This window comes from Dryobates pubescens, chromosome 11 (genome assembly GCF_014839835.1).
Source record: "Dryobates pubescens isolate bDryPub1 chromosome 11, bDryPub1.pri, whole genome shotgun sequence".
Lineage (NCBI taxonomy): Eukaryota > Metazoa > Chordata > Aves > Piciformes > Picidae > Dryobates > Dryobates pubescens.
In genome coordinates, this window is record NC_071622.1 from 9,577,013 (window position 1) to 9,602,691 (window position 25,679).

The 25,679-nt window shown below is 41.0% G+C and overlaps 1 protein-coding gene across 1 annotated transcript in view; it reads left to right on the plus strand.

Annotated features, from left to right (window-relative positions):
• Nucleotides 1-25,679, plus strand: part of KIFAP3 (kinesin associated protein 3) — a 78,810-nt gene that overhangs the window by 27,848 nt on the left and 25,283 nt on the right. The window contains exons 11-17 of the mRNA XM_054165090.1: nt 973-1,073; nt 5,529-5,637; nt 6,929-7,041; nt 7,976-8,141; nt 8,348-8,473; nt 8,860-8,958; nt 10,294-10,379. Coding sequence (XP_054021065.1) covers nt 973-1,073; nt 5,529-5,637; nt 6,929-7,041; nt 7,976-8,141; nt 8,348-8,473; nt 8,860-8,958; nt 10,294-10,379 — 800 coding nt within the window. The remainder of the gene's footprint in view (nt 1-972; nt 1,074-5,528; nt 5,638-6,928; nt 7,042-7,975; nt 8,142-8,347; nt 8,474-8,859; nt 8,959-10,293; nt 10,380-25,679) is intronic.

The following is a 25,679-nucleotide window of genomic DNA, read 5'->3' on the forward strand; positions in this document are numbered from 1 at the left end:
TAACCAGGTATGTTCTAACTTAGCTTAAATAGATGTGGGAGGTAGGGTAGTTTTGGTCAGTTGTATAAGAACAGTGAATAAACTGAGGTGCTGATATTATTATATCCTGATCTAACTAATATGAATGTTTAGGTGAATGCTTTATCCCATACATAGCCAGTATCCTGCTAATGTAGGGCTAGAGGAGAGCTCAAGAGAATGCTCAGTCCAGATTTCAGTAGTGAGCCAGAATCAAATTCGTCTGTGTTGTTCTTAAACATTTGTATGTTTGTCTAAGGTTTTATAGAACCTTTCAGTTAAATATTTCACAGACTACTCACATTAACTACTCCAGATTTTCCTGACAATCTTTCTCTCTTTGGTAAGTATTAATGTGAAAATCTACGAATGTTGTCTTTGAAATGTATGAACACAAAAGGCACCCACAGGATAATATTATCATTCAGGTTAATAAAACAAATCAGTTTGTGACTTACTTGCAAGGCACTGGATTCCTTCTACAACTCTTTTTAGTGGATTTTCTTATTTTTCCTCTGGCAGTGGTACATTCTTTATCATTTCACTTTGAGGCAGGCTTGTTGTTTCAACAGGAATATCCACAGCTAAATTGACATTCCCTTTGATATTTAATTTCCTATCGGGAAACTGATAAAGGCTTTCCCTGCATGGCCTATTGTTATTGAGTGCTCCTTTCACAAAATAGATCCCCTGCAAAGTGGAGTTGAAGAAGTGTTTTGAGGTGCTGGGAAGAGGGGGACTAGTTAATATTGGCTTTGTTGTCTCTTTGTACAAATTTGTGGTCTGTTTGGGCGGGCCAGGTGGGGACCCTTTCATTAATGTTGCCTTTCTGATTTAACTTTTCTCTCTGCTAGGCATAACTTCCATCCTTTGCCTTTTCCCCTTCTAAGTGTTTACAATGCCTAAAATATCAGGCTTCTATTAATGAGGATTTTTTTTCTCTCTTCTTTCTAGCAAATGAAAACTACAAACAAGTAGCAATGTGTATTCTGTATCACATAAGCATGGATGACCGCTTTAAGTCAATGTTTGCATACACAGACTGTATCCCACAGGTACGTGCATGCTTTTATGGATGACGAGGTGGTCAATGCAGCTTTCCCTATGCCCTCACTCTCCTCACTCGTAGCGCAGCGCGCACTGACATCCACAGGTGAAACTGAGAACAACCATGATGATGCCTAGTCGGTAATGAACCACCTACCATCGGCCAGGCAGACTGCTCTTGCCGTCCCTAGAATGGATAGGTGACGTTCTCTGTCAGTGCTGCTAACGCTTGAGCTGCATCAATGACTTGGTAAAAAATGCAGATGACCTGATGAATTTCTACAGAAGATCGGGAATGCTTGAAAGAGATTAAAGCTCATGCACAGCAGGTCCTTAGGGAACACTGTGGAAAGTATTTCCTTTACGGTTTTAGGAGGCATTCTTTTCTGATCCCATTGGGTATCAAAATTTCAACGTCTCCAGTATTACAGGATATGAACTGGAAACCAGCCAAGCAGTGTTATGTTGCTACATGACAATTCCTTTTCCAACTGCAAGCATATACAACAGGGGAGACTTGAAGACTATGGAAGGCTCTTCTTCACTGATCATTCAGGCTGCTTTTTTGTTCCATCACATTCTGTCACGGGCTTTGATCCAAGCACAGACAATATAATGTGGTTTTGTGTGCATGGGTTTTGTGTGTTTGGTTGTTTGTTGTGTTTTGTGGTTGGTTTTTGGTTTTTTTCAACAAGCACCAAATTTTCTCTTACTGATCTTTTTCTCAGTCCTGAGGAGGCTGGAGTTGAGAATGCCTATGCTGCAGAAGTGTAAAAGCTCTTTGGTAGCTTTTTCAGATTTGTACCATGATAGCTTCTTCCCTGCCAAACATGTTTTTGACATCAAATACATCCAGAATGGGAAGTTGCCATGGAAAGTTTTTTAGAATGTTTCTGGTCATTATCTCATGACAAAAGTGGTGATGTTTTTCCAAATACAAGAGGATTCTGCAGAATGAAATGGGGAGAACTAGTGGGAATAAGTTGTCTGTGTTACAAAATGGTCATGTAAACATCCTGCTGACTGTTTTTTTCTGCCACAAGAAGCAACTCTATCTTAAGGCATTTCCATGACAAAAGGGACCTCCTTTGTTCTGAGCAGTTACCAGCCAAACCAGAATTCGTGCACTCTGTTTCGGGGCTCACATGTGACATGCTTTCAGGGGGTCTTGGCATGGTTTTTAGATGCCCAGTGCCAAATGTGAAGAGCTGTGGAAACTTCAGTGATATCATACCCTGAACTTTGGAGAATATCCTTCTTCTGACAGGCAGTGAGTGCTCAAACTAGTGCTTACAGAGCCATATCCAAAGACTAGTAGAGCAGGAAATAAGTTCGCTGCCTTCATTGGACTATGACTAAAGCTACGAAATCGATAGGATGCCTGTGGCTATTGATGTTCTAGTGGTCAGTGTGATACTCGCTGCCAACTGTGCTAAAAGCATAAGCTGGAGAACCAGAGCTTACACTTTAGCAATGAATGTTCAAAATTAGGATGATTAGTAAGGAAGACAGAGGTGGCAGAAAACATGGAAAAGTGGATAAGGCATGGGGAGAAGAAAACAACCTCTTTGAAAGGACTCCCTGCCATCTTATTCCACCCGGAAAACCAAATTCTGCTTTTAATAGTAGTATGTGCCCTTCTGTGGGTTTGCCTTTTGAGGAGAGGTGTATGTCTGAATGGGCAAATGCGTGGTAACTAACTTTGAGCTGCTGCAGCAAGTGATGGAAAATCAGTTCCCTGCTGTCACTTGGAGCAGGCGAAGCGCTTGATGAGGGCTAGCGCGTGCTGTCCCGGCTACACATCCTTGTGGATTGCAGGAGTTAGTGGGTGCTATTCTAGTAACAGTTAAAAGTGAGTATTAACAGTTCATTCTTGTTTAGACCTCAGCAATGCGTGTTTTGTTTAAATAGGTGCAAATGCCATCCAGATGCTTATAAAAGCCTTTATTGGTAATAACCTGGCCAATCAAAGGGCATGGTTAGGCAGTGATGTCATGGTGATATTTAATATTTTACCGCAGAGCAGTGTGCAAGGTCCTCTGCAGCTACCCACATGTTTTCCACCATGGTTGTCCTGTTTGGCCTCTCTTTGATCTGTAAGCTTCTTTTCAGCTTAATGCTGGTAAACGTCCTCTCTTGACAGCACCCTTTGCTCCTGTCCGCCATTATCTGCTGAAGTTCAGAAACCAGAGCATCACTTCAAACAGCAGAGTTAGGGAGTAGCCAGTCAGGAGAGATTCCTGAGGCATGCAGTTCTGGCATAATCATTCAAAGATGTTTGAGCTGGGCTTGGGGAGGGGGTTGGACAGAGGTGTATGTGAACAGAGAGCTGTGGGGGTTGGCCTCTGGTCACTGGTAAATAAGTGAAGGCAGGTGCCAGAGAGTCTAGACACAGTGATTTCAGTCCTGGTCTGTGGTATCTGATACTCAATATGGGACTTGTCTGATTGAACACTACTGCCTCTTCATTGCACATGCTGCAGTCTTTTTACTGCCTTCCTGTTAAATCAGTAAAAGATGACAATGGACATAGTAAAAGCAGAACAAATTTAATTTTAATATTTCCTATTTGGCAGCAATTACTCTTCCTTTTGAAGTGGCACAAGAAACAATCAAATTAAATGAAGACATAATGGGAAACATGGAGCTCGTACGAAACTATTATTTTAAAATTTGAAGGGCTTTAATTGAAACTGGATATATTTTTTTTTCCCCCCTTTTTATAGAGAAGCAGTTCAGTAATTAACAGTGTAATCCCATCTTGTTAAACATCTAATTTCCACAGATTTGGGGTATTGTGTAAGGAATGGGAATGTTTCCCTTCGCATTACTTGAAGGGGTTTAAAAAAATATTAAATTAATAAAATAAATCTGGTTTTAAAGGTTTTGCAACAGAAAAGTTGCAGGGGGTGGCTTTTGAGTGCTCATGCTCTACTTGTTAAGTGGCAGCTTTCTTCTCTGGTTAATTCCCTCTTACATGGCTGTCAGGCTTACGGATTTAATAAACCAGGGATTTTATAAGTTCTTAAAGCATCCCGGGAAAATCTGATTATACCTTTCTTAAAAAGGGAGGAAGAAATCAATGACAGCTTTGAAATCAGTACATGAAAGTCTCAGGGGGGGGAAAAAAAGAGATAACTGTTGCAACATAATAATTATTTGTTTAAATTGGGTCTGTTTGGAATGGCACCCTGCTATCTGATAATAGAAAAACGTACAGAATTGCTCCAGTGACATACTTTGGAGTGAAATTCCTGCAATCCTATTGTTCTTCCCTGCTTTCTCCCCTTCAGTGCTGTCCACCACCCTCAAATGGGTTGCTCACCCACTTACTCTAGTTTTCAGCCCATTACAAACTGTCTTTCCACCAGGGGGCAAGCGCACAAATGCTTAGACATTAGCTGTTGCTTTTTCTCCCCGCACCTCTTTTTGACACAAACCAAGATGCATTTTTTCCTTTTATTCCTTTACCTTATGCCCCTCTTATCTTTCAGTTCACTTGTTTCTATTTCCAGTAATCTCAGTCTTGTCATCACACTGCTTAGTATTACAAACTCGTCTTATGGACTGAGCAGGTTTTTAGGAGCAAATAGGGTGATGTCTTGCAGCCCCTCAGTGAGGAAGCCCTGCAACCTGTTTGCCATGGTTGGAAATGGAGCAAAATAAATAGATGCTTTTGAGTCACGTTTGTATGTTCTGCATGCCCTCTGAAAAAAATGTTTGTATTGAACAGACTGGAGACTAGATAGCCTGTTATGTCATGGACAATAGAGGTGCCAGGTGTATAAAATGAGGGCAGTCCGTTATGTTACTTGCCTCAGGAACCATCTTGGAGTTCACTGACACTTGGTAGTTGGAACAGGATTACAGGCAATTGTCTGCTAGCATTAACCCAGGTCGTTCTGTCCTCTTAGCAAAAGAATAAGACTGATACTGAGAAGTCTTTGTTGTATGGCTCAAGCAATGGAAGCTGCAAAGAGAAAGCACGTGGCTGCAGATACAGCTGATTTAGCTATGAACAGAGTAATCTCTCAGCAAAATAGTGGTAAATTATTCTGCAATTAAGGAATCTGTTTACAGGCATAACTTTATTAAACAACAAATTATTGATCTGACTTCCTGTCATTTTCTGTCCACTCATTCACGACTTCAAATAAAGAAAAAGCAACCCAGTAAAAACAAAAAAATTCAGTGACAGCAATAAAATGTGCCTAACCCAGGTCACTTTAAGGTGATGAGTGGCTGCCCTTTTTTGGTCTCTTAATAAACATTGTTGTCCCCAAGGAGTGGAACTTGTGCCCTTGACCTTTACAACTTTACTGCTCCTATGGAAATGCTGAATATGAATTTAAATGTTTTAAAATGTTTTTAATGTTTAAAGAAGATTCTGTAGTTGCCATAACATTTCTTTCCTATTGCTTTGGAAAGATTAATGACTTCAGTGTGCCTGTGTTTCTTGGCAGTTAATGAAGATGCTTTTTGAATGTCCTGACGAGCGAGTTGACCTGGAACTTATTTCTTTCTGTATTAACCTTGCTGCTAACAAAAGAAATGTGCAACTCATCTGTGAAGGTAAGTGTCCTGAGACTTTGCTGTGTTCTTGGAGATGACAACACTTTATCCAAGTATTTTTATAAATTCTTGCCTGTATAAACAACATATATTTGAGTTCTTTATAAATGTATGAATGTATGTGTATTTTTCAGAAATACAATACACCTTTTTGGGTAATGATTGCAAGCAAATGGCTGTATCCTCCCCAAAACTGGCCTTGGTGGCAGGAGTGACACTGTGTAGCCACACATCTCTTATATGTCCATATAGTTAGAACCATAGAATGGTCTGGGTTGGAAGGGACCTCTGAAAGTCATCTAGTCCAACCCCCTTTCCAGTAAGCAGGGGTATCCTCAGCTGGATCAGGTTGCCCAAGGCCCTGTCAAGCCTCACTTTGAATATCTCCAGGAAGTTGTTTAAAGCACACAGATGACATTACTATGGAAGACTGTGGTTGTATGGAGAGATCAGGATTTTGGTTTACTTGATGCTCAAATACATTTTCAGCTAATTGGTGTTTCATCTGCCAGTACCAAATGAATAGCCTAAGTGATGTAATTTCATTGCATCCTTCCATTTTCTTTCTTTTTTTATTTTTTTTTAACTGAGTGCCTTTGGCTTTTTGGTATTTTGTTACATGGCATAGGTGTGTTCTGCCTTTCACTAGCTCTCTAGATTGCTTTGCAAATTTCATTGTTTTCATGCTAGCCATTTTAGGTGGAATGTTTTTATTCAGTAGCTCAGATTTTCATTTGTGCTCAAAATTTTCACTGTGAACTACTGCAAGAAATTAGTAGGCTTTAAAAGGGACATTTGCAGTCAACAGATTCAGTGGCCAGCATGCTCTGTTTTGTGTGTTCCCACACAATGATCTCCATGACTGGTAAACAGTCTTTTAAAACCATAACAATGTGTTTGTTCCACGTGGTGGGGAGAGAAGTCTCTAAGCAACCTGAGCAGCATCTTCACTGACTGCACTGTATTGTAGGTTCAGACCTTTCTTGATCTGAATAAATAACTAAGCCCATCTGAAACAGTTACTGTCCTTTTTAAATGTCCCACCAGTGCATATGGTTGTGGTAGTTGTTTTGGAGAGAAGTAATAGAATTTATACAGAGCACATCTTTTCAAATGAAACTTGGAAGAAGAAATAGTTCCTCTCTATGTTCCTCAGTTTTTCCTTCTAAACTTTTAAAAGTTAGAGATGTTTCCTTGTGCATATATATTGTTTCTTTTGATCCACTGGTATTTTCCTTGGGTTTATGATCTTTGTTACTTGGAAGATTGCTTAATTGCTGTTTCTTTTTAGGAAATGGTTTGAAAATGTTAATGAAGAGGGCTTTGAAATTTAAGGACCCATTGTTAATGAAGATGATCAGGAATATTTCACAACATGATGGGCCAACTAAAAGCCTGTTTATTGTAAGTATAGTCTATTACCTAATGGGATCTCTGATTCTTCCTACTGGAAAAGATTGGCTTTGGAGAGCTGCTGTGTTTTGTCTTTACAGAGTATGCATTGAAATTTTCTTGCCTGTCGTGGGTTGATTTGTGGTTCCTTGCTTGTTTTTTTTCTAAGGCTATCTCAGTTCATAGATCAAGGTTTGGATCCCTTACTACAAGGAAAACAGATCCTAGTCTGTATCCCTGCTCCAAAACAAACATACACAAACAAGAAAACAAACCCCTAACCCACACTGTACATTGTAACAATTAACAGTTATCCTAAATCTCTGCTTCTAGAGCTAGAGGGCAAAATTAAACTGAGTTTTTTTTTCACTGTGCCAAGTGTTTTTTATAAATGGATATTTTGAATACTCCATATTTAGTTAACCATGTAAAGCTGCCCTTTCAAAAGAAGGGAGGGGAACACAACATCCTAGTTCTGGAAATTTTCAACATGCTTTTAAAATGGGGATTGCATATCAAATTGTCTTAAAGCAGTATGGAGTCAGTAAGTAGAATTCATGGCTGTCCTGTTCATGTCCCTGGAAAATCTTGCACTTATCACTTAAACATCTTTAGGAGGAGTTGTTCATTACTGACACTAATGCAGTATGATGTTAACTGTCTTCTTTCCCCTGTTCTATAACAACTTGTTCAAACTGTGTGTAGGCTACTTTTGGAACATCTGAACAAATTACCTACATCTCTTGAAAGTGAAAAGACAGAGAGGAAGAATGCTGAAATGTTTTCTTGGATTATTCCTAAAATAGGAACTACCTCATAAGCTGCCATTTTAGTAGAAAAGTCTCTTTACTGTTCTTTTGAGAACTAGTTTTGATCTGACCAAGTTGTGAGTTCTTCACACCTCTGGGTTGTTGACCTGCACTGTTTGTTGTTGTGTTTGCTTTAGGATTATGTTGGTGATTTAGCAGCTCAAATATCAAATGATGAAGAGGAGGAATTTGTGATTGAATGCCTGGGAACACTGGCAAATTTGACCTTACCAGATCTGGACTGGGAACTTGTGCTGAAAGAATACAAGCTGGTTCCATACCTCAAGGACAAACTAAAACCAGGTCTGTACAAAGCTTGGTTAGAGTTTTGAAAGAGTATCTCAAAGACTGCTTAGAGTGCCCTTTCACAGGAGAGTCTGCTTACCTTTAGAATTACTGCCTATTTGGGGAAACATAACATTGAAGAACAAGGTCATATCTACAGATAATACAGAACTGCCACAAGATAAAGAATTTCTAAGAGGTAATACTGCCTTCTGACTTACCAGGTTCTGCAGAAGATGACCTCATTTTGGAAGTGGTGATAATGATTGGAACAGTTTCTATGGATGACTCTTGTGCTGCTCTGCTGGCTAAATCTGGAATCATCCCTGCCCTCATTGAGCTTCTAAATGGTGTGTTGCTATGTTTGACTTGTTTTTCAGAGAAGTTTAGCTGATACAGCTGTGCTGTGACTGAGTGCACCAGTTCGATCCTCTTGTGATGCAGTGGTGGATGTTTTGTATATGAAAGGAGAAGCACTTACTCAGTTATTAACAGATACTGATGAGTGATCTCATAGATACTTTTTTCCCACACCTCCACAAGTCTTGCTGCAATCTTACTGCGGTCTTTCTGCTTGACTGGTGCAGTCATTTTGCGTGGCCAGGAGATGAAATCTCATGCATACCACTGAACTGTCTAGCTGATATGTAAGAGCTGGGCTTTTCCCTAAGCATCAAGAGTTTATCATTGTGAGATCTGAAATTGTGGGTTGGTTGTTTGTTTTTTCTCCTTGCAGCTCAGCAGGAAGATGATGAGTTTGTCTGCCAGATCATCTATGTGTTTTATCAGATGGTGTTCCACCAAGCCACCAGAGATGTCATTATCAAGGAAACTCGTATCTTTTCAAAGATTAAACATCTAGAATTACAGCACTTAATTTGCCAGCACTGATTTTATGCCCATATTTCTCTTACATAAACCTCTTGATCTCAGAGGTTTCTCTGTAAACTGTTTTTTCAGCTGAATTAAAAAACCCAAGCAGCCTAGACTTGTTGAAGGATTGCAAGATGAATCGTAAAGATGAAAATTTAGTTTGCTTTGAAACAGGAAGGAGGCTCACTGAACCAGTGCTGAATTACTGTGTGAATTTATTTTGCAAATCATAGTCAAAATCATAGAAGCTTCTATAGAGCACAATTTTTTGTACTGCACCATTATACATGCATGTTGGGTAGTCTGAAGTTGTGTGCAGTAAAATACTTTCATAGCATTCTTTCTTATATCAGTCTAGACAACGCAAATAATGCCTGCTCTGGATTTTTCATCCATGTAATTGTTCTCTGAGTTTTATGCTTGATGTAAGTCTCCAATCTTCTCACTGTGAGGACTTCAATTTCAGTTCCTGGCTTTCTTCTTTCTCCTTTTTTTTGTGCCTGTCGATGACTGAATCTATTCTTCAGTTTCCTTACACTGTGAATCTGCTAGGATTTTGGTATGGTCCTTACAACCCTTATTCACGCTTTACTACTTATTCTTTCAGTCACTGCTGATGTTGAGCTCATTCAGATGATCCAAAAACCTGTGGGAAAGGGGCATTGGCTGTCTTTGTGGGCCTTAACTGAATGTTAAATTTTATCAAAACAAAGACTAGGCTGAATGGAGTCCTTATAGAAGCCATTTGGGATGTTGTCCTTTGTCTCCTCTTTGGACTCCTAGGTAGCTGGCTTCTAGAAAAAGAAAAAAAAAAATCTCATCTCTTTTTATATTTGTAATGATAAAGCACCAACATTTGAACAGGACAAGTATTAACTGTCACTTGCACAATAGAAAGTCTTCAGTATTTTTCAGACAAATATATTGGAAGCATTTTTTTTTTAACAAGCAAGCTCCCTGAAAGTCACAAAAGTGAGTCTCAAATGACTAAACCATTCCACAGAGTCTTTGTCTTTTGGACTAACATGTTAGATGCATGGGTTTCCTGCAACAGCAGAATGCATTTTCTCTGTAAGGGGCATATAATTTTTCTTCCTTAGCAATTTTGGATAATATTTGCCTATCTTAAAATGTGATTAAAAACCCCAGTAGCGGGGGGAAGGCTGCTGAATTTCACATGTGATGGACAATTTTCTTCACTATGGTTCTTAATGAAATTTGCAGTTTGAATAACTCAGGGCTCTGGGTTGGGGGGGAAAAAAAAAAGGGGGTTTTATCCTTAACAGTTTCTTTTCAGAGGCTCCAGCATATCTTATAGACCTGATGCATGATAAAAATGCTGAGATTTGCAAAGTTTGTGACAACACTCTGGATATTATAGCGGTAGGTCTGACTTGATTTATTTTATCATCTGTCCTTCAGGAACATCTTTACATGAGATAATTCTAACATAATAAAGTAGCAGTAGCAGTAAGAAGAATATTTTTCATGGCATAGGTAAAAATTCCACTTTTGTGAGACAATGACAGTCGCTTATCTAGGCTGTGTACCAGGCTTCCAAAAAGTGTGTGTATACTTTTAAAATTCAGATTTTACAGTACAGACACTTTGTAAAGTTTTGTGATTTTTATACTTGAATAAATCACATTACATTTAATTATTTCTTAATTCTCTAACCAAATGGTTATTGTTACCCAGCAGCTTTTAGTCAGCTTTTCTACACCACCTGATGCTAATATTTGTTCCCAAAAGAAAATATGAGCAGTGAGCCTGAAGCTGATTGTTTTCTGCTGGCAGAACAGTCAGTGTAATATTAAACTTTTTCATAGTGTTCAGCTCTTGGGTAGATGCTATTTAGCTGCATGACTTGGTTTGTCCAACTGTCCATTGATCACAATAAACTTTAGGGGCCGTTGTTTTATATTGAACAGTTAACTTGGAAAAAAGAAGGAATACCAAATGATGAAGTGCTGTTGCTCTGTCAGCTCTCACAGTACATAGAGTGTGCATAATCTCCTTCAGGGCATCTCCTTAACTTTATGAGCATTGCTATTTCTCTGGTGATCTTTATTGAAGTAAAGACACTGCAAAACTTATTCCACTTAAAAGTTGCATTTCATTGTTACAGCTCCTCCTGGCCTGAATGAACGTCTGTAGTCAAAAAAGAAATGTACTGTCTTAGGGTTGTACAAGCTGTGCAGCCTCTGGGTGTAGAGCAGCTATCATGAAATTAAGCCCTGTACACAAAAAGGACCTGAACTATGAATTGAGAGCAGTGTCTTTGACTACCATAATGCTTTTTTCCCAATGTACTTAGTTTTTTCTTTAATTTAATTACATATATTGCAACTTGTTCTCTCAAACATACGTAGCATAAGACCTAATTTACACTGCACAATAGCCTGTTTTGTCTTTTTCTGTCATGGTCATTAACAGTGCCTTCTAATTTAATATTAATCTTAAAGAAGTAAACTGCCATTTTCTGTGTTGGAATTCTTTTTATCTGCATCTGGATTTACTTCTTAGGTGTATGGAATGAAAGTCATTAGTGACAGGGCTGTTGATATTAAGGGCAAGATATCAACTAAGATTAATTTGGCCTCAGTATTTAGCATTATGTTCAACTTACCAAGATCAATTATTTCCACTGGAACCAGTAGAAATATTTTTACCTCGTGGATGATGCTGCACAATCAGTGCTTCCAGCACTTGTTTTATCTTAAGGCTAGTGCCAAATTGCAATTGCCAATTTCCAAATTACACTCAGGCATTGTTTGGCTCATATAGAGGAGCTTTACAATATGGCACATAGTAGTATATAGTTACTGAAAAAAAAAAATGTTACTAATATTACTAAGCAACATTTATTTTATGGTATCTGGAAGAGCAAATACAGTAAGACAGCTTCATAGTCAATATTAACATCTGAGTAAAATGTGCTTGGCTTTTTTCCTTCCTAAGGTGTAATCTTCACGCTAGTTGTGAGTGACTGGGGAGTGCAATGATAAAGGATGGGAAAGGCTTCTCAACTTGCAAGAAGCACTGGGCAGAACTTGTAGGGCCCTAAGGAAGAATAGAGGGAGGAAATAGAATATTGTGGCACTGCTGTTACTTGGAGTAGAAGAGAAAATGCCAAGAACATACTGAGAGTAGTTTTTGTGGTGGAAAATTATTTTTCTTTGATTGTGGAACGGTGCCACACTTCCAGTGGTGGCCACTGGAAAGTTAAGAGTTTGCTTTCTGTGAAGGGCTGTTTAGCTTTATTAGCTAGCTGTTGGGTTTTAAGCTGTGTAAACCCTAATACACACCATGCCCCTGTGAGGAACACAAAGCACAACATGTCCTCTTTTCTGGAAGACAGAGAGAATGAGTAATTAATTACTTTCTTGGCAGTGTTGTAAGTTGATTATGCTTTGTCTCCCAGTACCAAAACTCACAGGCAAAAAAGGCAACACATCTAGATGGTGATGGGAGAAAACATGAAATAGTGTTATCAGAACCTCAGATCTTGATAGTTGTGTTGCCATTCAGCTCAGAAGATGCAGCAAGGGAGCCTGTAAACTCTGAGGTGTTTGGTTGTGTGACAGTTTTACACAACCAGTGCCTTCTGAGGTGTCTGAACAGACATAGTCTCTTAAGACTAGTGAAACTTCTTATCTGTTCTAAATCCACAACAAGAAAAGCTTAAGTTTTCAGTCTTGTTGTTCCATACATGCTGACAGGATTAAGTTCCTCTGATGATAGAAATCAGAAACTAAATGTTGGAAAAGAGAGATTCAAAAGTAATTTCTTCACGGGGAGACAAATTCTTCTTTCACTCATCAATAAGCTCTATATAGTGTGATTGAAATAACACTGAAGAAAATCAGATGCCTTATAAGCCTTAAGGGAGAGATACTTTCTGTAGTAAAGTAATTGTCACAGAAATTATGGAAATGTTACACTAGTGATGATTTGTTTAATATAGCTTGGCTGGACTGTGCTATTGATGAACTGAAACAGATGTGCTGCTTTAGCATAGTGTGTACTGGGGAATCTCAGCTTTGCACTGCTAGATGCAGGATAATCCCCTCTGTGAAAAAGAAAGTCTGTGTTGATCATGTAGGAATGCTTCAGTCTCCTGTCATGTGCAGAGTCTTGACACCAAGCCGCTAGTTTTGTGGACTTGTACACCTCAAGTGGGACAGGTCTCATGGCTCAGCTGAAAGCCTGGAATCAGCAGCTGGTATAGGAGTCTCAAGCAAATGAAGTTCCTTTTTTCCTCTGCCTCAGAAGCCTGGACACCTGCAATTCAAAGCTTATGAAAAGAAATGTCAGCTTGAGATAGTTTTACTCTTCAGATAATATTATCGATAATATTATCAAGAACTGAGGGGATTATTAATCTCTTAGGCTTCTCATTCCTTTTCTGCTCCTAGCACAGTCTTACTGCAGTTAAATGAGTTTCCTAATTTATTCAAAGCATATTTAATTAACCAGATTTTCAAACTGTGTAGTCTGAGCTTTCTCCCTCCCCATTTTCCTACTTAGTCTTTTTACAGCTTTAAATGAAGGCTTGTTGTACTATCTTGTTTCTCTTATGATCAAGAGTGGATCATTATGCTTCCTGCAGAAGTAAACATCTTCTAGATAGCTACAGCATTGTCCATGTGATTTAGGAAGGGCCTCATGCCTAAGGTGTTTTTCCAGCTCTCATTCTTTGCCCCACGTATTTGTACTGAACGCCAAATAACACTTGCCTCACATGAAAAGCTCTGTTAATGAATGACTTGCATCTTGACATGTTAGCTAAAAGCCTCGACACACATCCTCCATGATGGGAATGCTGGAATTTCACATAAGAAGCAGGAATGTGCTGTGAACCCTTAGTGCTCTGGGATTTGGGGCCAGCTGTGCAAGATGTTGGCCAGCTCTCTTAGAATCAAGGAAAAGCAGACCACAGGGATTTGACGTTGGCTTTATTTGAATAGGCAGCATACTCCAAGAATAGATAACCTTTGACTCCAGCTTGGTGTCCGCTATCCATGAAGAGTGCAGTAGTCACTTCAGGAAGAAAGGTTCTCCCTTCACTTATCAAGACCCTCCCCTTTCTACGGTGTCTCTTGTTCCCCTTTTATCTTTGAACAGTCTTGAATATGGAGAGTAGGCAGAGGAGCAGGTAGGGGTGTGGCTGAACTGCTGACATGTTTCTCAAATCAGCTTCTGCATTGTTAAATTTGCAGTGTCTGCTTTGATGCTGGTAGTTTTTTGTGACAAAGGATATGCACTTAGCAAGAAAGGCTTTACCTGCACTAGAAGAATAACCACCTGCAGGCAGCATTAGACATGCCAGGCATGTCCTGGTTGCTCTTTGTTTTCACATAAACCTATCTTGGACAGATTTCCTTCAAGCATTGGTGCTTGCTCTGTGTAAGGCTAAGAAGGTGAGCCAAACCATTGTTCTTTGTTACTTTCACAACAGCTTGCCCATGAGAGGCCTTACATTCCTCCAAAGGGAAGAAAGAGTTCCTCTCTTCAGCTGTTAACAATGTAGGATCCCTGTGAACGCATTTTTGTAGGGACCTAAATTCAGAGGGCATGAGTGCTTACACTTTGTATCACAGGTTTCTATTAGCTTCCCATCCAAATATATTTAGTGATGAACCTGATTGCAAAGAAGTGACCCAGGGTTTCACAGGTGTAAGTGGTAGAAGGATATTTTTTGCCTGTGAGTGAATTGCCCTCTGGTGATACTTACCCTAAGGTAGGTGTTGTAGACACCTGTAGAAGGTGATCCATAACATCTGTTTCTCTCCTTGGTTTGTAGAGGCACATGGTTTAAATGACATGCCTAACTGTTGGATAACTAGACAAGATAAATCTTTGCTTTCTAAATGAATGTTTTAGGGATGGTTAAATAATGAAGAACGCAGCATATCACCAAGTATAGCCTTGAACCCGATGAGCATTCTACTTACTGTATAGCAGTTTTAGCTTAGTATGAGGAATCACATCAAATGAACCCTATTACAGACCCAATTAAAGGGCAACCACATTAAAGTGGAAAGGAAAATCTGTTTTTCATCAGCTGTGAGAGAACACAAAGCAGATCTGTGTAGCTCTATGTTATCCTATAGTGTGTTAATCAGATACAAGGTGTGACGGAAGCCAGTGACAAAGGGGACCCCTGATAGGGAACAGACACGCTCTGATAATAGGCCAGTTAACGCTTCATAATATTTCAATGGATCAGTAGTAAACAAAGTTGGAAGCAGAACTTCAAAAAGGATGGCACATTCCTTGCAGAGTCAAACCATACATCTTCTATGACACTTCTGGATTTATGGAAACCGAATGTTAAAACCAATGATGTCAAGGAGCTCCAAAGAGAATAAAATCAACCTTTGGGATTCCTCCTTTTATGTTTCTGAGCACAGAATATTAGGGGGGGCTGCAGGAGCTTGGAGAATAGACACATTCTGTCCACCTTATTTTCATTCCCCACCCATTGCTTTGCTGGTAACCTCACATTTAAAAGGACTGGAGGATGCAAAGCTACGTTTGTATCTCCTTGATGTTTAGTTTTCTGTTCCCATTTTTGCAGGAATTCCTTACTAAAGGTGTGCTTTGTGTATTTGCACAACAAAGCCCAACTGGAAAAAGCCCCCACAAAATAAAAATCATTGTTACAAAAAGCTTTTAATATCTCAGAATATAATTACTGGAAGACTTGCTGTGTTTTAGGGAATTGTTTTGCTCTAAACTTCTTCAATTTGGTTTCTTTGTGCCTTTTGGCTGTAGTGCTGCATTTGCAGCTTTTCTTCCATTCTGATGTTACTCCATTAATCATTTGCCTAGTGGTGTTTCTGCACATTTCTGTGGAAAATCTACAGACATAGTCCTGATTTAGCAGTACTTAAATGAACTGGGGTTTGTGCTGAGGTTATGTAAATCCTTACAGATTATTGCAAATTGTCCTTTTCTAGCATTGTCGCCAGAATGAAACTCCTGGCAAAACTGATCATTGATCTGACTCTGGGGCTGGCACTTCTTTGGTTTTGGCGCTCATTGGTAGCGAAATTAAAGGTACCAGTGTAACAAAATATCTAAGCTGCTTGGACAGATGACTTCTAACTTTAAAGTAAGGTGCAGGTATGATCAGTCTGGCAGCTGCTGATTTGTCGTTGGGCCGCTAAACCTGTTTTCCAACATATAGATGAATGATTGAAGTAAAATACCTGGGAGTTTTAAGCCTCTTCCTAAGATGAGAAGTGTAGAATGCGTAGGGATAGTCTGCCCCACTCTCATGGGCTAGAGAAAAATGAGAGATGTGAAGAAAAATGAGAAATGTTAACTGAAATTTTTAGGAGGATGTAAGAAGTTCACATCTACTTGTGACAAAAGTTCAGATGGTGGTGTGGAGTGGAGCAGCGATGTTGGGCAGGTGGGATCAATTTGAGGTTGTAACTTTGGGAAGATTAAAATGTTCTCAAAGTGCATGTATGTTAAATGCGCATAAAGTATTTTAACTGCTGGCCTTTCTGCTTTGGAGAACTTTCAAAAGTAAACAAAGTTAGGTAAAAAGGACCCAACTTTCCCACAGATTACTGTAATTTGCTGTTTGCTAAATTGTTTGTTTCCCCCCACTTCTTTGGAATCGTGATTTCTGGGAATAGTTGTCTCAAGCCTGCAGTAAGATTTCTGGCAGTTACAAGGTGTTTCTCTAAAGCTTGTAATTCACAGCTACCGGAGGCCGACATAATAGATAGCCCATAGTTTAGCTCTGGCAGATGCAGCAAAGGAGATGTTTCCAAGATGCTGGTCAAATGTCACCACTGAAAGTCATGCCCTTTCATTTTTATGTGTTGTTTTATAAATCTCAGAGATAAGCGTGCTTTTTCCAGAGGAATTCTTGTTTTGTGCAGTTATCTCTGCTCTAGCAAGGGTGTTGGACTAGGTATCTTCAGAGGACTCCTTCCAAACCCTAGGGTGATTCTATGAAAGTCACTCTGGCTGGAAATGATGTGGCATGTTTCATGGCCAGCATTGGTAGGTCACAGCAGTGAAAAACATGGGTCTCACAGATAATGGGTGGATTCAATGATCTAAAAGGTCTTTTCCAACCAAAACAATTCTAGCCTTTCCTTTTAGTTGAGAGTAGAAGGTGAAGATATCAAGAGGCAGAAACAACACAAGTTGTTCTTTCTCTGATTGGGATAAGGCATAGGTGTGTGTGTGCTGGGTTTTGTTTTTTTTTGTGTGTTGATTTTTCCTTTTCCCTCCCTAAGGTTGCTGCATTACTGTGTGGCTGACAGAAACCTGCAATTTTGGTAGAGGCCACTAGGAACTACAAGTATCTGTAGATCCCACAGGTGGTATCTGCTCTGGTTTTGAGCAGGGCCACTCATGTGCCAGGATGGTGTGGATGGGACTTAGAAAAGTCTAGTGATTACTGTTGATCAGAGATAAAATTGGAGAAATTCAGATCAGAGCCCCAGATCTGCAGATACTTGCATGGACATTCCATCAAAAAAGAAGTTTGCACTCTGCTTTAAACCAAGAGAACTCAACTTGCCATTTCTCCAAGTAAAACAAAGCTCTTTCCACTACTGTAGAATAAGGGTTTGTGGTTGCCCAATGCAACATGCTTCCCCATGAAGTCTTGGATGCTCTAGGTACTCATTATCAATGTCAGAGGAGTCTCTGCCAAAATGACAGGGTGATCTGGTTTTTGCTGTCCACCAGTCTCAGAGGGGTGGAAATGGAACAGAGTAGAGAGTGTGTTACTTATGTCAGGTTAATAGCAGCGAAGACAAAGTAAGTTGACTGTTAAGTCAGTTTAAAAGCTCAGGCTTAGTCTATAAGGTTTTTCAGAGGTTTAACCTGAGTTACTGTGGCAAACTTATTCTATATACACTGCTAGTGTTTGACCTTTAGTTATAGATAGATCTACTTTTGAATATCTAGCTAAAGCAGTTTAAGCCGTTACCACTTCCAGAGCCAAGACATTGTTGCTAAATGTGTGAATGCCCTTCTTCCCCTTTAGGGCTGAGTAAAACAGGTATTAAAAACTTTGAACTACTCCAGCAAGATCTCCAAGGAAAGTCTGTGTAGATCCCATGTTAACCAACATGGGAATTAAGAAATGATTTTCAATTTGATCTCCTTTGTAGTTAGTGAAGTGGGAACTATTTCATGAGGCTATTTCTTCCCACAAGTAGAAACATTCTCATTCCTAATGTTACTCTTGTTCACAGTTGTTTGACTGAGAAAGTACTAACCATGCTGCATTATCTGTGAATCTTCCCAAATGGATAACATCTGCAGATTCCATATGTTGATGAGTTTCCTATAGCTAGCTGTGCCCTGTCTTTCCAGTACCGTCGAGAAACTGAGTATTCTCCACAGGTCTGTGTTCCCTCAGTGGTAATCAACAGCCCACATAGTCTGGTGTGGTGGGTTGAGAGAGGGCTTAGCTCTCCCTCCTCCACAGAGTAAGAAACCACAGCTAACTCAGTCGAAGAGCAAAAGCTATATATTTACAAGCATATATGGAAAGCAGGTTATATATAACACAATATATACAGGTATTTACAATATATATACACAGAAATACACAGCAAAGACAAATAACACAACAAAAATCCCTCCCTCAGGGAGGGATCCCCTCTTTGGAACCCCCTCTCTCCCCCCCTTACCTCCCTTTTTCCCCAAAAAGGGGTTAGAGAGAGAGAAAGGCAAGTTACTAAGGAAAAGAGTTGTTAGCAAGCTTCAAAAGCCCATGCAGGATTAGTGTTTGCTTATCTGAAGGCCAAGTCCAGCAGTTCGCAGAAGAAGCAGGCAGGGAGAACAGGCTGAAACACCAAACTCCCCCAACTCCCAAACCGAACAGAACTGAGGAAAAAATTTTCCAACCGCTTCACAATCTAAAGCTGAATTTTTGTTTATCAACCAATGAAATTCGTTTAGAATATCAGAATGTTTTGGTTCTAGTACCAAAAACATTAGCCAGTGTGTTCCAGCAGTGTTTGTTCTTAAAGGCACAGCCTCAAACGACCACAGTCCACCCCTTTCTAAACAATTTCATTGGCTGTTCGTACTGTCCATCCAATCCAGAACAATATTTACAGTTCGTAAGTTAAGTTCATCGTCCATTCCGGCTATACTCAGATGTAGATGATTCAGAAGTCCAAGAAAATCCAAAATCAAGAAAATGGAAAACAGTTTGTCTCTCCGCAGACGAAGCGAAGAAAAAGGGAAACAGGGACTCAGGGACTCTCAGTTGACTCAGGGCTCTCAGGGTTCTCAGGGTTCGTGCACCGTAGATTCCTCAGGGACTCTTTCCTTTGGACGCGCTGTAGCTGTACAACATTCTGAAATTAAACTCTCTCAGCTAAAGTTAAATCTCTTTGTGGAATACACTGAATTTCACCATTCTCTTGCATTACCCAATAAGTGTGACCCGGACCTTCTGCTGAAACCACCCCTCGGACAGGTTTAGCCTCTCCTGAGGGCGAAAATACCCAAACAGTTTTACCTAACAGATTCTTTTCCCTAACAACAGGAACTCTATCACCTTCTACTTTCTGTAGCAGATCAGAATGTGCAGGTCCAGCTCGGTTCACTGAACCTCTACTGTTCACCAGCCAGGTTGCTTGTGCTAAATGTTTCTCCCAGTTTTTCAAAGATCCACCTCCCATGGCTTTGAGAGTGGTCTTCAACAAACCGTTGTAGCGTTCAATCTTCCCTGCAGCTGGTGCATAGTAAGGAATATGGAAAATCCACTCAATACCGTGCTCTTTTGCCCAGCTCTTTACAAGGTTGTTCTTGAAGTGAGTTCCGTTGTCTGACTCAATCCTCTCTGGAGTTCCGTGTCTCCACAGGATCTGTCTCTCCAGACCGAGAATGGTGTTGCGTGCAGTTGCATGTGGAACTGCGTAAGTTTCCAGCCATCCGGTGTTTGCCTCTACCATAGTAAGCACGTACTGCTTACCAGAACGAGAACGTGGTAGAGTGATGTAGTCAATCTGCCAAGCTTCACCATACCTGTATTTGGACCATCTGTCACCATACCACAAGGGCTTAATTCTCTTTGCCTGCTTAATAGCAGCACAAATGTCACAGTCATGGATGACTTGTGTGATGGCATCCATGGAAATGTCTATGGATCTGTCACGAGCCCATTGGTATGTTGCATCTCTGCCTTGATGTCCTGACGAATCGTGAGCCCACCGAGCTAAGAATATCTCACCTCGGTGTTTCCAGTCGAGATCAAGTTCAGAGTCCTTGTCTACTTGAGAAACTCTTGCAGCTAGATCTGCCTGATGGTTGTGCTGCTGTTCCTCAGTAGCTTTGCTCTTGGGAATGTGAGCATCAATGTGTCTCACTTTCACTGGAATTCTCTCGATTCGATCAGCAATGTCTTGCCACAGTTCAGCTGCCCAGATGGGTTTTCCTTTCCTCTGCCAGCCATTCTTTTTCCAGTTCTTTAGCCAACCCCATAGAGCATTGGCTACCATCCATGAGTCGGTGTAGAGATAAAGCTTTGGCCATCTCTCACGTTCAGCCACGTCGAGAGCTAGCTGGACAGCTTTTACCTCTGCAAACTGACTGGATTCTCCTTCTCCATCCTTCGCCTCTGCAACTCGGCGTGTTGGACTCCACACGGCAGACTTCCACCTTCGCTTGTTCCCGACGAGACGACAGGAACCGTCTGTGAACAAAGCATATTTCTTTTCATCATCAGAAAGGTCATTGTAAGGAGGAGCTTCCTCAGCACGAGTTACTCTCTCCTCTGGAGGTTTAGCACAGTTGGTATCTTCAGGCCAACTTGAGATCACCTCCACCAGACCAGGTCTTTCAAGATTTCCCATTCGAGCTCTCTGTGTTATCAGGGCCATCCACTTAGACCAGGTGGAATCTGTGGCATGATGTGGTGTGGAACCTTTGCCTTTGAACATCCAATTCAAAACTGGCAATCTGGGAGCTAAGAGAAGTTGTGACTCAGTTCCAATTACTTCAGAAGCTGCTTTCACTCCTTCATAGGCAGCTAGAATCTCTTTCTCTGTTGGAGTGTAATTAGCCTCTGAACCTCTGTAACCTCGACTCCAGAAACCAAGAGGTCGTCCACGTGTCTCACCTGGAGCTTTTTGCCACAAGCACCAGGTTGGACCATTGTCACCTGCAGCCGTGTACAAAATGTTCTTAATGTCTGGACCATCTCGCACAGGTCCCAGACCCACTGCTTGGACTACTTCTTGCTTTATCTGGTCAAAGGCTGCTTGTTGTTCAGGTCCCCAGTGGAAACTGTTCCTCTTTCGAGTCACATCATACAGAGGTTTCACAATCTGACTGTATCCAGGAATGTGTAGTCTCCAAAATCCCACTATCCCCAAGAAACGTAGAGTTTCTTGCTTGTTCGTGGGATTTGCCATGGTAGAGACTCTGTTTACCACATCCACTGGAATGTGTCGGCGTCCATCCTGCCACTGCACTCCCAGAAACTGGATCTCTGTGGTAGGACCTTTCACTTTGTCTCTCTTGATGGCAAAACCTGCATTCAGGAGAATGTCCATGATTTTGTTACCTTTCTCGAAGACTTCCTCAGCAGTTTTACCCCAGACGATGATATCATCGATGAACTGGATGTGTTCTGGAGCACCACCTTCCTCCAGAGCATCATGGATTACTGCATGACAGATGCTGGAGCTGTGGATCCAGCCCATTGGCAGTCTGTTGAAAGTGTACTGGATTCCTCTCCAGGTGAAAGCAAACTGAGGCCTGCATTCCTCTGCTATGGGAATAGAGAAGAAGGCATTAGCAATGTCTATGGTAGCATACCATTTGGCCTCTTTGGATTCCAGCTCATACTGGAGTTCCATCATGTCTGGTACTGCTGCACTCATAGGCGGAGTTACTTCATTCAGGGCTCGGTAGTCCACTGTCAGACGCCAGTCTCCATTCGGCTTTCGCACAGGCCACACTGGACTGTTGAAAGGTGAATGAGTTTTGCTGATGACTTTCTGACTCTCCAACTGACGAATCAGATTCTGAATGGGCAACAAAGAGTCACGGTTGGTTCTGTATTGTCTGTGATGCACAGTCCGAGAAGCAACCGGCAACTTAATGTCCTGAATCTTGTGTTGTCCCACAACTGCAGATTCATCAGAAAGCTCAGGTCTAGCAGACAGCTTCAGTTTTTGTCCATCAATTTCTACAGAAGCTACTCCAAAAGCCCATTTGTAACCTTTAGGGTCTTTGAAACGCCCTTCTCTCAGAAAATCAATTCCCAAAATACAAGGTGCATCAGGTCCGGTCACAACTGTATGCTTTTTCCCTTGTTTACCAGTTAAGCTTATATTAACCTCCACTTTACTTAACTCTTGAGATCCACCAGTGACTCCCAGAATAGTTATGGACTCTGATCCCTGATAATTTGATGGCAATATGGTGCACTGAGCTCCTGTGTCAACCAAGGCCCTGTACTTCTGAAAGTGTGAAGTGCCAGGCCACTGGATGTACACATCCCAATAGATTCTGTTATCTGTATTACCCCTCTCCTCCCCCTGGCGGGAGGCAGGGCACCCCTAGTTATGGGGAACATGTCCACAGGTGCAACGAGCACACTGTGCAGTGTTAGAACTGGAGCCACTGTTGGAGCTACTAGAGTTGTCCTGGGGAACTGTAGAAGTAACAGCTACCCTTCTGGTATTGCTACCTCGGGTTCTGCCACTTTGCAGTTCTCTCAGTCTCCTGAAAAGATTAGAAGTTGGTTGACCATCCCACCTGTTCATGTTCTCACCAAACTGATCACGCAGGGTAATCCAAATAGTCCTACGTGACTGCCTTGGTGGTCTGTTTTGGTTTGATCTGTTTTGGAATGACCTCCTTGGAGGATGTCTATTCCTCACAGATGAAACCTGTACCCACCTGGAGGAAGAATTGGAATCATCTCTTTGTGCCAATTGGGAGATGGTGTTTTTAAATTCATCCTTCAGCTCTTTCATGCAATTCTCCAGTTTTCCAGACAGAGTTTCAATGGCTGAAACCAAAGAAACACGTGTCATGCTATCATCCAATTGTCTCAATTGATCAGTGAATTGGCCAACCGTAAGAGGAGCTCCACCATAATTTCTTGCTACAATTCTGCTTGCCAGAATGTTTGCATAATTAGAAGGAGCAAGCTTGATGAGCTTTTTAGCAAGACCATTTCCTACAGGAACATCATCAGGATTCAGAGATTCATGTTCACCATAGAGTACCTCTCTAACAGCAAATTCTCTCAGACGCTTGATTCCCTCATCTATGGTAGTCCAGGGCTTAGGATTCCATGGAAGATCATCTCGGGAAGGGTATCTCATGAGAACCGCCATTAGAAGGCGTATCCACAGATTAACCTTACCGAGAGCCTTGCCTAGATGTCTATCTATTCCATTATCCTTTGAGAGAGTTCCTAGCTGGGCTGCTGACTTGTCTCCAACCATTAGAGCTGGAGCACCTGTATCATAACATCTACCAAGCCAAGCGAGAACTGGCTCCTTATCTGCTCTGAGATAGTCTTTTCTCACATTTCTAAGCTCCTCCCGGGGTGAAGAGCAGTCGGTTATGTCATCTTGTTCTTGCTCCTCTGCCTCCTGTTCCTCAACTTGTGGTCCCAACAACCTCTCAAAGATCCCTTTAAGCTGAGAAGCACCACCACTAGCTGCTGTCCTACCAAGAGATGCATCTCGATCCTCTGATGATCTCAATAACTCAGCTATATTTTTAAGACAGATTTTCTCTTCCTCCCCAGCAGAAGAACCCTGCTGTGCATCCCCGTCAGCTCCTGAATCAGCTTTAGTCTTACCCTTCCTTGTTGTTAAAACTGCTACTTGCTTTACTGGAGCTGTGTTTGGGTTTCCAGCTGCCTTATTATCAGAAGCTGATAAGCTTTGAGACAGATTAGCTGCTTTGGAGGACGCTTCCGCTCCTGCCATGGAAGAAGGAGGAAATGACTTTGCCTCGTTAATGGTGGCTGCCTGGGACACAGGAGCCGCCATGTTTGGGGCAACTGCAGCCCCTGGCTGCTTGCCAGAATCATTAGCAGTGCTATTCAGAGCTGCCTTGCCGATTGACTTTTTAGCTTTATCTTTAACTGACACAGATTCTCCATTATCATCCTCACTGGATGTTCCTGAAACAGAGCTAGGGTGGCGTTTTCGTCTCTTAACCCTCCGTTTTATAACAAAACATGCCTTGGACACTTTTTTCTCCCGGTACAGTGCTACCAACAAATACACATTAATTATCATCATCAGCAGGACTACACACATCAAGAAAATCAGCTTTGGATCCCAGCCATCACTTAAAATTACCCTTTCACCGAGCGGAATCTTAAACTCTTTTATCTCAATAGGGAGTGTGCTAGATGTAACATTCCTGTACTTTTTAACATAAAAGAATTCCAGGCACTGATCATACAGAAGCCGAATCTTGTACTTAAACCACAAATATAATTTTTGCATTATATATTTACCTATCTTATCGATAATCATACCCAGGCAATACTTGTAGATCAATACACCAAAGACCGAGAAGAACAGACGCTCAAAAAGCCAAAACACCTTCATGTTTGCTCGTTCGACTTAAGCAAGCAATAAATCAAACTAATTTGTCAGCAAGCCCCACGTTGGGCGCCAATAAATGTGGTGGGTTGAGAGAGGGCTTAGCTCTCCCTCCTCCACAGAGTAAGAAACCACAGCTAACTCAGTCGAAGAGCAAAAGCTATATATTTACAAGCATATATGGAAAGCAGGTTATATATAACACAATATATACAGGTATTTACAATATATATACACAGAAATACACAGCAAAGACAAATAACACAACAAAAATCCCTCCCTCAGGGAGGGATCCCCTCTTTGGAACCCCCTCTCTCCCCCCCTTACCTCCCTTTTTCCCCAAAAAGGGGTTAGAGAGAGAGAAAGGCAAGTTACTAAGGAAAAGAGTTGTTAGCAAGCTTCAAAAGCCCATGCAGGATTAGTGTTTGCTTATCTGAAGGCCAAGTCCAGCAGTTCGCAGAAGAAGCAGGCAGGGAGAACAGGCTGAAACACCAAACTCCCCCAACTCCCAAACCGAACAGAACTGAGGAAAAAATTTTCCAACCGCTTCACAATCTAAAGCTGAATTTTTGTTTATCAACCAATGAAATTCGTTTAGAATATCAGAATGTTTTGGTTCTAGTACCAAAAACATTAGCCAGTGTGTTCCAGCAGTGTTTGTTCTTAAAGGCACAGCCTCAAACGACCACATCTGGTCTGTTTAGAAAATGCTTCTAAACAACTGATTGCAGTGACCATAGGTATGGCACTTTTTTATGCTGCTTCTCTGTATTGAATATCACCTCACTTGAGTGCAATTAGGCTGTGATCCAGGTGGAAATTTCATGCTGCTATTTTGTTTCCATGGTGACTAGAAGCTAGATGCTTGTTTCCTCAGCCTTCTGGAGAAGTTCCTCTTGGATTTTGGTTTTGTATCTTGGATTTTCATATCCTCTTTATGACAAACATTGTGTAACCTTTTGAACATCATTGTGGGTGTTCAATGGTATGTGTAGGAAGCCATTATAATTTAAAAAAAGCCATTAGAGTACTTAACAAGAAGTTGAAAATTAAATCCAGAGTTCTTACTGAAGCTCATGAAACAAAGATTTAGTGGTTTTAT